General features: G+C 29.1%; 1 protein-coding gene across 1 annotated transcript; it reads right to left on the bottom strand.

The window, feature by feature from the left end:
* Window positions 1-7,595: 7,595 nt before the first annotated feature.
* Window positions 7,596-11,152, bottom strand: LOC114398967 (zinc finger protein CONSTANS-LIKE 13-like). Its single transcript, XM_028361057.1, has 4 exons — window positions 10,304-11,152; window positions 9,556-9,705; window positions 8,398-8,657; window positions 7,596-8,062 (listed from the first exon to the last, which is right to left on the bottom strand). Exons 1-4 carry the CDS (start codon window positions 10,949-10,951, stop codon window positions 7,963-7,965), a joined length of 1,158 nt encoding a protein of 385 aa, XP_028216858.1. The 5' UTR covers window positions 10,952-11,152; the 3' UTR covers window positions 7,596-7,962.
* Window positions 11,153-14,530: the final 3,378 nt, after the last annotated feature.

Genomic DNA, 14,530 nt, shown 5'->3' on the forward strand with positions numbered 1-14,530 from the left:
CATTAATCCACGAACTAATGAAAAGTTTGTCCTCTTCAATTGAAAAGTAGGGGATGAAATAAGGAGGAATATGAGAATTTTTGCTCATTGATGGAAGTGGTAGTGACATGTAAGGAAACAACGAAGAAAGATGTTGCGGATTTTCGTTTGAAGGAGGTTATTTGTAATTTTGCAAAAAATTCATATAAGTTTGTCAATTAAATTGATTTGAATCCATATGACAAGGAACAAATAAAACAAGATTTAAAATTGGAATTGGAGAATCCGAGAATGAAAATGAGAATAAGGATAAGAATGTGAAAACTGTGCAAATTGCTTCCTACAGTGGCCAATTTATAGGACCCAATTTTACAAAAGTTCATTGTAAAAAAATTATAAAAAAAAATAAAATATAGCATGCCTTCATAGAAAAATGGTTAAAATAAAATTGCTTCCTACAATAATGGTCAAGGCAAAGTTCTAAAATTCATAGTAACTGTGAAAAATTTACACAACCCCTCCCCCTTTTGTGTTCTGTCTCTTTTGGTATAATTTTGAGGAAGTATGAGGAAGCATTTGGTTAGAAGATAAACCTCCACAAATCCAAGTTGTCCTGCAGCAAAAACGTGCCTACGATAAATCTAGCTCCAAAGGATCCTTGGTCTTAAGGCAATGGAAACCTCGATGACATACTTGGGTCTTCCTACCATTATGGGGAGATCAAAATTTGAAATATTCTAAATCTACTCTTCTTTGCAGAGTGATGTAAATAACTCTATTTCAGTTGAATGAATTCCAGTCTTTACTGTAAAAAAAAAAGTGTTGAGAGTGGGTGCAATATATAGTGAGGACATGGGTTCAACTCTTAAGGAGACTAGGAGAGTCAAGTTAGTATTAGTCCACATGAGTTGGTATGTGAAATCTTATAGAGTAAACAATTTATATTTTGAGGTTTATGAATCAACTTAATTACTCGAATAAAATTTTAAAAAAATAATTAAGTTATAATTGCTATTTTCTAACTAAAATTATTGATGTTTTAGCTTCTTATTTTACTTCTAAAACTATTGATGTTTTACATCTTCCAAGTCTCCTTAATTATTTTCTTTTCATATATCCTTGTTTAATAATTATGATTTATTCCACAATGGATTCCATCATAGATATTAAATGAGAATATTTTAGATTAAATATGTGGTTTATAAGTAGTATTATATATTTTTTTAAACTGTGTACATTAACATTAGACGTCAATAGTTTTGGTCCAAAGGTAGTAATTAAAATCCTTATTAAAAGTTTGTATTAAGTATATTTAGAGTAAGAAAAACTAAAAAAGAAAGATATATAAGGTTCCATGCGAACTATTTTAAGCAACCTACAAGTAAAATTTTTATATATATAAAAGGAAGTGGGTGGGGATATTTTTGTAAATGTCATTTTGCCTCATAAATGGAGTTAAATTAGTAATTGTGTGGAAAAAATTTAATCAAAATATTTTTATTTTAAAGGAGAGTAATTTAAATTAATAGAGAAATTAATTATTCACATTGATGATACATTAATTAGCGGTTTTAATCAATAATAAAAATTAGTGATTTTAATTCATACCATTGTTTGATTTTCTATATTTCAATATACACCATTTTGGAAATTGTGACAGAATAATAATTTCTAATTTTATGTTGCATTATATTTTTATTCTGTTTAAACACATGATATCCTGCAAAAGACTTCTATGAGAAAGTTAATTGTCATCTTTTGAAGAGTAAGAAAGAAAAAATAGAAGAGCAAGGTTTATTTGTTGTTGGTTTTTTAAAGGATGATACCTAACAATGGTAGGTTCATCGAGTTTTGATGTAAATTATTCATTACAAGAAGCAGAAATGGAAGAGAAGGAAGAGGAGGTGATAAAGGCGTTTAAAGAGGGGGAAGGATTTGAAGTTTCCAACTTTGTATTTGCAATTGGAATGTGACAAAGATAGGGAACAAAGCCTAATGATTTTCTTCTTTTCTTACATCATATCTATACTTTTTATTTTTGACTTCACACTTAGTGGTAACAATAATCACATGCTTTTGTATTATACTTTCGATTTTCAATTTTCAGTCAATCAAAAGCAAAGTTAGGGGCTTGTTGTCTCTATTGTTGGCCACCATGACCATGAGTCTTCTTTTTTTCTTCCTCTTCTTTTCTTCTCAAATTTCTCATGCCTAATCGGTGTGATTTTGTTTTTAATTGTCAAATTGAATAATTGTGATGGTTTCCTCTTCCAGAAACAACCACCAAAGGAACACAAGAGATAAATCACTATATGATCTTTCTGTTAATACACATTATATAAATGTGAATACATACATCTACTTTCAAAATTTCATTTATGGTAATTTGGTTAAAACCTATTGGAAGAACTTTGATAATTTGTGGTTAACTATTAAATAGATAAGAGTTATATGCATTCATCTTTGATTGATGGTGATGAAGACAGTTGTGTGGAATCAGCTATGGCAAAAGTTGTTTTGTTCAAGGATGTATGGAGGAGAAGATCCTCTAACGATGATGGGGTATGTGTTTGTCTCTAATAGATTTGAGAGGTAACTATATGTGAAAATGATTAAATAGAAGAGTAAATTAATTTTTTTGATTTTAGTTTTTCATTATTATTATGTAACAGGCATTGACTTTAAAATAATGCTCAAATGCACACACAAAATTAGTTTATTTGTTATTATTTTAGTTTGTTTCAGTAATTCTTTCTTTTATTTATTCATGTTTTAAAAAATTAGTAGGTCTATTAGATAAGATTTGTCTTTTAAAAAAATTATTATCTTTTATGTGATGTGTTAACCTGTACACATTAAGTTCAGATTTCAATTTGTTTTATATGTTGTATTCATTTTGTTTTATATTTTTTATTATTTTTCATGCGTTCTCCTGTATATGGGTGAGGGAAAAGTTTTATTTCGATTTTCTTAATATTTTTCAAGGTAGGTTCCATAAAAGTATTAAAATAATGAATTGAAAATTTGTAATTGATCGAATAAATAAATATTTTAAAATTTTAATTTTAATTTAAATTATTTAACATAATCTTTATATTTTGAATCAAATAATTTCACATTTAAAATTATTATAAAATAATCTTATATAAGTTTAGAAACCTATTCTACATTTACGGTTAAGGGTCCAAACCTTTAATAATTTGTGCTATATATTTTGATTATAAATTTAAAAATTTAATCGAAAATACAAAAAATGCATCATGAATAATTAAAACTTCGAATTATTGATTATTTGTTGTCATTTTGATAATGTTTAATATTAAAGATATTTGTACTTTTGATAAGGAAATATAACTAATTATAAATCAAAATAAAAAAGAAAAAACTCAATTTATTGTAATAAAAATTCAAATAAAAAAATTTCAATTTAAAAAAAATTATAAATACATTAGGTATAAGCGTTTCCAAATTTTTATTGATTGCTAAATTCATGTCTAATTTCGTTATAAGTGGTGCAAAAAATTTAGCATAAGTTCTAATACTTTTATTGTTTCATGTGGAAATTTAATTGACACCAACTCAATACATAATTTTAAAAAAATAATGATAATTTCTAAGTTCCCTAAAAAAATACATCATAAAATATTTATAAAAAATATATTTTACAAATTTAATTTTATGTGTTAAAGAGATCAATTCTTTATTTTTAATTCATTAGAATAAAAACATTAAAATGTGTTAGCATTTAGAAACTCAAAATTTTAACTCTAAAATCTTTAAACTTTAAAATTGATTTATTCAAATTTAATTTAATATTTATAAACTTTCTAATTCATTTTTCATAAATTAATTTTGACTTAATTGTAATTAGTATAAATTAATGGAAATTTTGAATTAGAATCCATTCTTCTACATTTATAACCATAAATATTTTAAAAATTGAATTTATGATATTATTAATAGAATTTATTTTGACGAAAAGCTTTATTCTTATTTGTATCATAGTATCATGTAATTTAAATTGTATCATTTAATTGATATTTAATGCTTAATAATGTATCATTATATCATATTTAAGGCATTCATTTAATTCAATATTTTCAAAACCGTTAACTTATTTAATATTTGCAAACTTTAATTTAAGAAATAAATTAATTCAAAATGTGAAATGTTATGTTAATTTTTTTTATTAAGATAAATCATATTGTTGGATTAAATTTTGAATTAAAAGTAAAGATTTATAAAATATTTTACTAATTTTCAATATTATACTGAAAGATTCTTATTAGACAATCATAGTAAACAGAGTTTTTTTTATAATAGTAATTTTATGTATAAGAATAGTAAATCCTAATCATTTTTTTACACTTTAAAGTGAAAAACTTATGATTATGCAAAATTATTTTAATTAGATTAAAAATTAAAAAATGAAAATTACACACTAAATTTATATAAATATTTCTTTAGTTTTTAGAATAGTAAATCTATTTAGTAAAAAAAGAGTGATAAATTTATGATAAGTCAATCATATTTATTTCGAATCATATAATTGTACAATTAAAGTTTTTATAAAAATATTTTATATAAAATATAAAACTTGAATGTGATAATAAAAATTAAAAATTTATATGTAAAAGCATAATTTCGTGTCAATTGACGGACAAAAAATATAGCATAATTTTTAATATTTGTCACTTTTTATGTGAAAATTTAATTTAAATAAAAATGTTTATTAATGGTCATAATTTCATATTATTTTTGTGTCAAAAATAAAGGATCATAATTTTAGCAGTGTTTATTATATTTCTCATATTGGAAGTTGTCAAAATTTTGAATAGGCATCATGTCAATCAACCATAATTAAAGATATAATGAATGTAAATTGAAATATATAAATATAATTATAAATGACATGATGTTAATATATAATATACGTTTAAATTAACAGATTCTATTGTATCTTTATAGTATAATGGTAAAATAAAATTAAAAAATATATGATAGAAAAAAAAATATTTGGGTAACAAAGATATATTAATGAAAATTAAATAATTTTTTTTAATAATAAATATTTTCTATCTTTTGTAATGAAAACCTATTAACAAAAATATTTTTGTTAACTAAGATAATTTAAATATGACTTCAAATGATAATATGGAAAAGTCTTTTAAATTTAAATCAAGTGCGGCTACTATTTGTTATTTTCTATCATATATTTTTATCTATTTTTTAATATTTATTAGCATATTATTTTTTCGTACTCTTCAATATTGATTTTTCATTTTAGGAAAATGTAAGATTAAAACTTTGACATCTTTTATATAAAAAGTATGCTATGACAAAAGTTTTCATTTTGTTAAACTTCAAAATATAATTTATCATGTATTCTTTTATATATATATATATATATATATATATTAAGTATACATTATGTTATATCATCATGTAAAATTGTTATAAAAATTAAATTCATTTAAATTATTTGATGAATAGTTTATTATCAACTTCACTATATTGAATTAATTTTATTTACATTTTCTTTTATAAGATATTTTGGACATGTGAGAATAGTTGAAGAATTACAAATATGTTTGGACAATTTATAGTCATTTAAAAAAAAACAAAATAGACATAAATAATTATGAGGCCTATTTTTAACTTCAATACATACTTTATTACATAATAACTCAATTGATTTTTGTTATCTTTATTTTATTATATTGACTTATTTTGGGATGCTTTATTTATTATGCATCACCATAAACAATTCAATACAAAAAAATACCTACATTTTTTTGGGATGATTCTTGTTTATATAAAAAAAAAATTACATAAAAATCACCTTTTATATATATATATATAAACAAACTGTTAAAAAGGTCAAAAATTAGTAATTTATAAAGAAACAAAAATTAGTATATGTGCATATCTTTTATGGGTTAACAATTAGCATGTCTTTTTGGGGGAGGGGCGAATGGAAATTATATTAAACTCAAAATGATACAACAATAAATGAGACATACCCGCAACTAGAGAAAATAAAAAGTTTTCAACAAAAAGGTGCGCTTGTTTATAACAATTAACACGTTTAGCGACAAGTATAAACGAGCTTTTTTGACTCATCTAAACAGGCACTTATATAGTTATATGACTTGGTCCATTTGACCGCAGATTTATGAAGCCGGGTCCAAACTCCAAACTACACACCTAACACCAATATTTGATATGGTTCACATTTGAATTGGTAAAAACAACTGTTTTGTTCCAATCTCTAATACTACTAGTCATAGATCTAGTCTTGCAAGGATCCACTTTCATAATTTTTTGGTAAGCAATAGATTCAATGCTTTAAATTTGGTTCTTAGACCAAATTCGTGATTGAATTAATCAAATCATCGGTAATTCTTTTAATAATATGATTTTTTCCCATTAACATGATGTCACATAATTGATAAATATTTTGTTTCCTTACATCGAACCTCACAAGTTTTATATGTATCATTATATTTTCCTCCATAACTATGGATGTTTTGCCTTGCTTTATCGCGAACTCAATTCCATCTAAACTACTCTGCAATTAATTCTATAATAAATTACACTTTATATTTTTGTAGTATGTTTGAATAAACTTTTTCATAAATATCTCTAATAGAAAGAAAATAAAATAAACTTCTTCATAAGAAAAAAATGACTTATGCATAAATTAAAAATCATCTTTTAAAAAAACTAATATAAGATAACTTTTACAAATTAACTTATGTATAAGTTAATTTTAGCTTATAAAAAAACTCATTTTTTTCTTATTTTTTTCTTTTAAAAGTACTTATGGAGAAGTTTATGGTTGATAATTTTATACTTAAATTTCCTTTCTTAAACTTCTTTTATATTACTAAATCCCTCTGAAAAGTGAAAAATATTACACTTTTTTTCCTGACTTATCTATGAGTTTAGACTTATTGAGCCTGATTCTAATTGTTATTATAACATTTTGAGTTTAATACTAACTTTAGGGCGCTAAGTAATATTGAAAATTAAGAAATAAGTTGGGAAAATATAAATTACAAACTAATAAATATTTACAAATTATTGTACTTGAGAAGTCACCCAAAATACAAAATCCTTTTTTCTAAAAAAAAAATCGAAGTATTGCCCAATAAAATAACAATAAGGAAAAGCCGAACACCATGCAGCCTTAATTAGAATCCAATAACATACTAAAATTCACTTAAGAAACTGACTTTTGTTCATAAATGCTTTTCTATATACGTCTTTTTGTGTTTGTGCATCTAAGCATTTTTTTAATCATAGTTTGATAAGAGTTTATTAAAAGAAACTTCTTTATAAATTAATGTACAATACCCCATACTAATGTTAATAAGACAGCTTCCAATTTTTATTTAAATCTACAACTTATTAATAATTATTATACTTCAGAAGTCCTGGCCGCATTTTTAACAGGTTTATAGAAGATTTGTATCGTTTAGGTGAGAGGTAACATCGCATGACTTTTTTTTATTGGTATGAACAACATCACGACTGTTCAAAAGTGAGATTTTGAAGTTGAATTCAGTTCATTTCATTTTTTTTATTCCTAAGCTGAAATGTGGAAATAGAAGTGGGAGAACAGATTATTTTATGTGAGATTTCCACGTGACCTTATTACGTGGAAAGAGATTGAGACACAAGAGACTTTTACCATAACCCGACAAATTACAACAGAATTTCACCAATTTATTGTCGGTGTCTCTCTTATATATATCACCCTCTTATGTGAGAATCTCACACGAAAAAACCTCTTCCCACATAATGTAACAAACAAAAATTCAAATAAATCATCTACCAAAAAAGATTCAAATCAATCAACCAATATCAATGCTCAGTGAGTTCATGAAAACTATACTATATCCATATTTCTCTGATAGTGTAACTTATGTACACACACAAGAGCATTGAACTCGGATGAGATTTCTGAAGACGCACTCATCATGCTTGAACATCACTTGCCTTCACAAATCTCCCTCTCACCCTTTTTCTAGTATCAGCCCTGGCCTTCCTTGATTCATAGCGAATGTGCTTGTCGTACCTGTGCAAAGTTTGACACAGATACTTCAAAATAAAGATACAATGTAATCTTTCTCAAAATAAAATGAGGTGCATATTGCCTGCATGTATAGATAGATGGGTTTCTGTATAATATATTCACTTGCATTTGCCACATGTGAAAATATTACGTATAAATTTTTTTATATTATCAATTAATTAGAAATCATGATAAGTATGACTTTTAAGGTGATTATTATTAAAATTAACAAACTTGTTGACAAGTTTGTTAATGTTAATATATGATTAGATGACCCACAATTTTTTTTTACGCTGACAGTGTATAGACTATTTACTCAATATTAAAAGGAAACATACCTTCGCGTTTTCTTCTTCTCCTTATAGCGTAACATGGCATCCCCTCTATTCTTAGCCAACTCTTGCAAACTAACCCTGGCTTTTAAGGTGCTAACATTCTCATTCCCACCCACAAGATGCTCCATGACAACGACATTGTTGGTGCCACTATACGGTATGGATTCAAACAATGTGGACTCTGATGATAACCCACCTCTAGCTTTTTTGTTGCTCTCTTCTTTCCTCTTTGCATGGCTTGATGATGACTGATCCGATTGATTCTGCAATTTTTGTAAAGATTAATAATTTATTATTCACAGTTTCTCTACCGATAAAAGTTAAAACCAAACATAAAATAGAAACATCTGACATATAATGAATGGGAAGGGGAAGGGCCAAATCATATGGGAACTTTACTGCAATCATTGCATAACAGGTCATAACACCATAAATTGTAAGCAAATTACCCATGTGAACACATGGAGATAGTGGTTATCACATACAATCATATACTCTGTATCATCTCACACTTGAGAATGAGAAGCATGATTGCATCTTTGGCTTTTAAATAATATGGATAGGGATGCAACTGTTGGAAGGCTCTGCATCTTTAGCAATTAAATTCTTCCGTCCTCTATTGTCCCTCCCCATGTGAACTCTGTACACTTAATCAAAGCTATGAAGGCCCACAGTTTTGTCAGTATGTACAGATTTCAAAGCCACTAACCCAATCCTACTGCAACTTTCTTTTTCAACATTGATTTCGTTTAAAAAAGAAATCCAAAGGTTCATTATACTTAAGGTGTGTCAGAATCTCAATATTTCTCTAAATGATTGGAAGACAAAGAACCCTATAGAGCATTCGCATACTCCATCGACATCCTTAGAGAGCCCGAATCAATGATACACAACCGTCAACCAATATATACCTTGGCATCACCCATTCGAAACCATTTCATCACATCCCACAAACAGTTGCAATCCAATGACTCTTAACTTTATAAAAAGAGACAAGTAGTAGACTATAGCTTCTTGAACATGCCTGTCATTTGTAAATTATAGTAACACAAGTGAACTGGTTTCAATTCAGTGGCAGAGAATTGGTAACTCGCAATACATCAAGCTCAAAAGCGCACATGGCAAAAATTGAAAACCATTAAGCACCAAGAAATGGCTTACATTTCTTGATAGAATATCAATATCATCACCAATTGTTGAGTAATTCATGTTGTGCACATCCTGAAACAATTTTGGAACTTCTAGACCATCAAATGTTACAACTCTTGGTTCATTGCAATCTGTTGATTTTTGTAATTGAAAATCCCACACCTGCAGGGAAGAAAAGTCAGCACTAATTATGGCATAATTTTTACGTCTTAACCAACTCTTCCATATTTAAACGTGCCAGGACGTTGGTTGAACCAGTACGCCATAATAAATTCAACCGATTGAGTGTTACATAAAACGGCCATATTAAGGACAAAGATAAAAACTCAAACAAACCCAAGTAAAACTGAAAAATCATTTTCAAAGGTTGCTTGATTCAGCTTTTTTTTTTAAAAAAAAAAAATTCCCAAATAGGAATGGTGTAAATGTGAAAAGGAAGTTGTTCGTGCCCACATAGATTTCCTCAATCATGTATGTAAAAAGAAAACGAAAGTGAGATAGCTACCAAAATTACAACACAATGCAACCTTCCACCTCTAAGCTATTCATTATCCATTCACATTGCAATTAAGTAATCAAATTTCAAAAAAAAAAAAAAAAAACTCGAGTTATTAATGGTCTCGGGTTCTGGACGGAAAAAAGTGTGATTGGGAGTGAAGAAAAAAATCAGATTCTCCGAGAAAATTAGTCATGTACCAATATCATATAACATGGTAAAAAAAAAATTATTTTTATAAAATTTGGAAGGTAAATTGCAAACCTGAGGAGGCTGATACGCGGGGTTATTATAATTCCAGTGAAGATCCCATGCCTCGGTTCCGTAACCGTTGTTATCGTTACTTTTTCTAGCGTCAAACTCAGATTCAGAATTCTGCAACATAAGCAAGGAGGTGAACGGCGTCTGCTGAATCAGCATCTCGTCAACAACAACAACGACGTCGTTTCCGGGTGAGTCGTCGAGCTTGAGTTGTTCGGCGCCGAGGCCGTTGTTCCTCTGGCGCGCAATTTCCAGCACCTGCTCATAGACCTCATCGCGGGAGGCGGCGGTGGGGACCACGGGCTCCTGGGCCCGGAAATCAAGGCCCAGCGCGGAGGCGATCTCCGGGACGGAGGGACAGCCGGAGAGGCCGTGGAGGCGGCGGCGGTGGTGGTGGTGGTGGTGGAGGGATGAAGCGTCGGCACCGTGGGCGTCCACGTCGCAGTTGTGACAGAGGACGAGGTTGTGGGTGGAGCAGCGGAGGACGGCGGTGTCGGACTTGCAGGAGTCGCAAATCTGGAAGCGCACGTGCTTGAGGGAGAGGGCGTTGGCGGCGTGCACGTGCTGGTCGCAAACTAAACAGAGTTTAGCGGAATCAGCTCGGCAGAAGAGTAAGGCGGGTTTGGAGTCGCAGTAGTCGCATGGCAACATGGTGAGTGGTGATGATGGGTTAAGGGAAGAAGGTTAATAATTAATAGTAATGTGATGGAGAAGTGCACACGATAAACATGGGGTGAAGGTGAAGGTGGGAAGGAAGAGACGCAAAATCTCAAGTGAGAGAGAAATGGACGAGGTGGAAAAGATGTTTCCTCGCTTTTTTGGCGCTGCATGTGCTCTTGTTGTTCTTACTCAATGCTCTTTTGTTTTCGAGGAGGAGTGTGAGATATTTCTTTCTTTGGACTTGGGCCACCTCACACTTTGGGCCGACCCAAAGGAAATCCAGAGGGGACAAGTGGCTCCTGAAAGTGTCACCCTTTATCATGCTGGATTAATATGAGACTTTTAAAAAGAATAAAATAAAAACACTAGATGCATATGTCTTAGGACTAAGAAAAACTTCGTGCTTAAATATTTATGTCGAGGGATTTGTCTGACAACTCGGTTGAACCAATCGAACTGGGAACTGGTGGTGCAGCCAGTCTAACCCACTCATGTGACCATGTATGAACCAATTGGGACAAGAAACCAAGGAATTGTATGAACTCAAATTAGGTTTGTTCATTTTTAATCTTTTTTTCTTCAAAAAGCTTAAAACGACATTGTTTTGCGTAAACATGAAACATGAATGTCGTCGCACCCAATCCTTTGCATCGTTCGTTGTGCCCAGCCAACATCGACTACAACATGCTCTGGTGTCATTGCACATGAGTTTTTATCATGACAATTAAATTATTTGGGGAATAAATCTGTTATATTAGTCACTAGTAATTAAGTAATGTGATATAGGATCATTTGGTATGATGAATTTATTATATTATGTAAACGGAAGAATACATTTAGATACAAACATGCATGTGTACAGGTATACATTCAAGTATTTATTAAATAAAATGTAGGATCCTTTATGGTGAAATTTGCGTATGAAACCCACATGATAAAGTTGGGACATAAACAAAGATGAAGGATCATGGTTCTCTTATTTCAATTTCAACATTAAATTTTTCACTACTTCCTTAGTCATGAAAATTAGCCATACTTTCAGGCGTGGCAATTATTACCACGAACAATTTTAATATTAGTATAATTATGTTAATATATGTTGTGATTTTATTGGATTTTTAAATCGTATGAGATTTAATAAAATTTACAAAAATGAAATATGTATATCATGAATATATTTAATATTTTTAATGAAATAGGTATATTATGAATATATTTAATATTTTTAATAATTACTGAGTCGTGTATTTAATATTGACCTAGTATCTTGATCAAGTTGATGACTAGTACGAGTTTTAAGATATTAATAAGAAAAGTAATATAATTGATCTTACATTTTTACATGGAGATTAGTTGATACGAGTATAAAATAGATGTTCTTTTGTTTGGTTGAAGGTAAGGATGATAAGAAAGGATGGGTGAGTGCAAATGCTTCACTTGTATTTGTCATCTTGAGAAAGTCATACATAAATAAGTATTATCAACATAAACATTATGATATCTACGTTGTAAATATTTATTCCAAATCGAATGTCCAACCTATTGAATTGGACCACCCTAGCCCAAAATGTTAATATCTCAAGAGTGTATGGATTGAAGTTCACTACAAGTGACTCAATTTTAAGGCAAGTTTGATGCATCCTGGAGCATGGGAGTATACCTTGAGTAGGGATAAACTAAAAGCAATTTACTCTCAAATAGGCAAATACTTCCCATAAGGGCATTGGGCACTAAACCATCCATCTCAATCTATCTCAGGGTGTCATTATAAATATGACCATCATCGGTAGTGTTAGATACACATTATTATCTTTATCATTATTTTGCTAAAATTCTTGCTAACTTAAGTGTTAGAGTACCTTGATAAGTACCTAATCCATTTCCATTGAAGCTTAATTATATACAAAGAGAGAATCACTACAAGAGCATCATGAATCTTAGATAAAGCTTAAGTTGGACATCTAAACCAGTTCATTGGCATTGTATTTGGGATCCTGATAAACTCAATTCTAACCTTTCATCATGCTCAACACTTGACATTCAACCAAATGGCTCAAAGTCATGCCTAAAGGCTATGTGGAAAAAGTGAACTCTCACCACAAGTATTTACCTATAGATGAAGCTCCACCCAACCACTTTCTCTAACACTCTAAAGAATTTGTGAAGGCATGGCTAATAATGGTCCCACTCAAGTCAATCATAGAGACAAACTTATTTGTCAACTCCAGGCACAAATAATTGAGCTCCAAAATCAAATTAAGGACGCAATTCCTCCATTAATACTAAATTGTAGTTATGTGTGAGACAATTGAAAGAAATATCATCCCAGAGACACTTACCAAGACCTTAAGGCTACTTTATCAAGAGGAACCCTAATATAGTGTTGTAGCTCCCACTCAACACATGTCAAGACCTTGGCTTAATGCATATTGAACTCAAGGTGGTTTTTCTAATCACATTTTCCCTGTTGGCATATTGCGATGATTGAGATTCTTGATTGATAACTAGCTCCCTTAACCATTGAACCCTACATAGGTAAGAACCTTCCAACAAATATGTGGGTTAATTCCTTGATGAAATACTTTTTATTTTAGCTATTAACTCCATTATATGCAAGACTTTCCCTCAAACATTGAAGGGCGAGGTCATTAATTAGTTTTCAGGTTTACCCTTGAGATCAATACATGAATGAGACAATCACACAATAGCAATTACTCAATATTTCGTTACAAAAATAGTTACCTAAGGACTCTTGCTTGCCTCCTAAGATAGTCCAATAGCCTAATAAAACACTGATAGTTTTCTAATAAGACTTTACAATGAAGTAGTACTGATGTAAAATCTATAAGAATAATGTCTATTATAAGTAACTTTTGTATGAGAATTTTGGAGTTCAGGTTGCAAAATATGTTAGTCAAGAACAACTTTTACATAAAGAACTAAATTGAACTTTTAAAATATAAGAGACTAAACTAAATATAATGAAAAACATAAATTACTAAAATGTATTTTAGTCTATATTATTCTTTTCAAGTTTTATTTTTTTCAAAGTAATAAAAAATGTTATACCTTTATGAATAATTTGTCTTTTGAATTATACCAAAACATGCATTAGTTTAAACATAAGAGATAAGATTATTTGTTACTTATGTTACACCATGTTAATATCTAAACTTTTATTTATAAAAAGTTAACAAATAAATAATTTGAGATATCAAAATATTTAAAAGTTCCTCTATTTTTTGGATTTAAATAAACTTTGTTATATCTATTTTGTCAAATGCCTAATTTTTTATCCTATTTCATAATAGAGACATCTGATCTCTTATTTTAGAAAATTTATCATTTTAATTTAATCTATTTTTTCTTTTTATTTATTACATTTTAATTAATTAAATTATTTTTTATGATATATTATATGAATATGTTTTTTTTATAGCTAGATGAATATGTGAAATATAAGGTTGAATTGAACAAAAATATTAAGCAAAATATGAGACAAATATTTAAGTTTTTTTTTTTCTTTTCCAAATAGGTCATAAAATCACCGGAGTATTTGTTTCCTTCCTG

Source organism: Glycine soja, chromosome 19, assembly GCF_004193775.1.
Source record: "Glycine soja cultivar W05 chromosome 19, ASM419377v2, whole genome shotgun sequence".
Taxonomy (NCBI): domain Eukaryota; kingdom Viridiplantae; phylum Streptophyta; class Magnoliopsida; order Fabales; family Fabaceae; genus Glycine; species Glycine soja.

What these genes read in the sequence shown, in the direction of transcription:
- LOC114398967 (XM_028361057.1), bottom strand. Translation starts at nt 10,951, where the DNA reads ATGTTGCCATGCGACTACTGCGACTCCAAACCCGCCTTACTCTTCTGC. An exon ending in TTGATATTCTATCAAGAAAT is followed by an intron (nt 8,658 to 9,555) that starts GTAAGCCATTTC and finishes CAAAAATTGCAG; the next exon opens with AATCAATCGGATCAGTCATC. An exon ending in GAGAAGAAGAAAACGCGAAG is followed by an intron (nt 8,063 to 8,397) that starts GTATGTTTCCTT and finishes AACTTTGCACAG; the next exon opens with GTACGACAAGCACATTCGCT.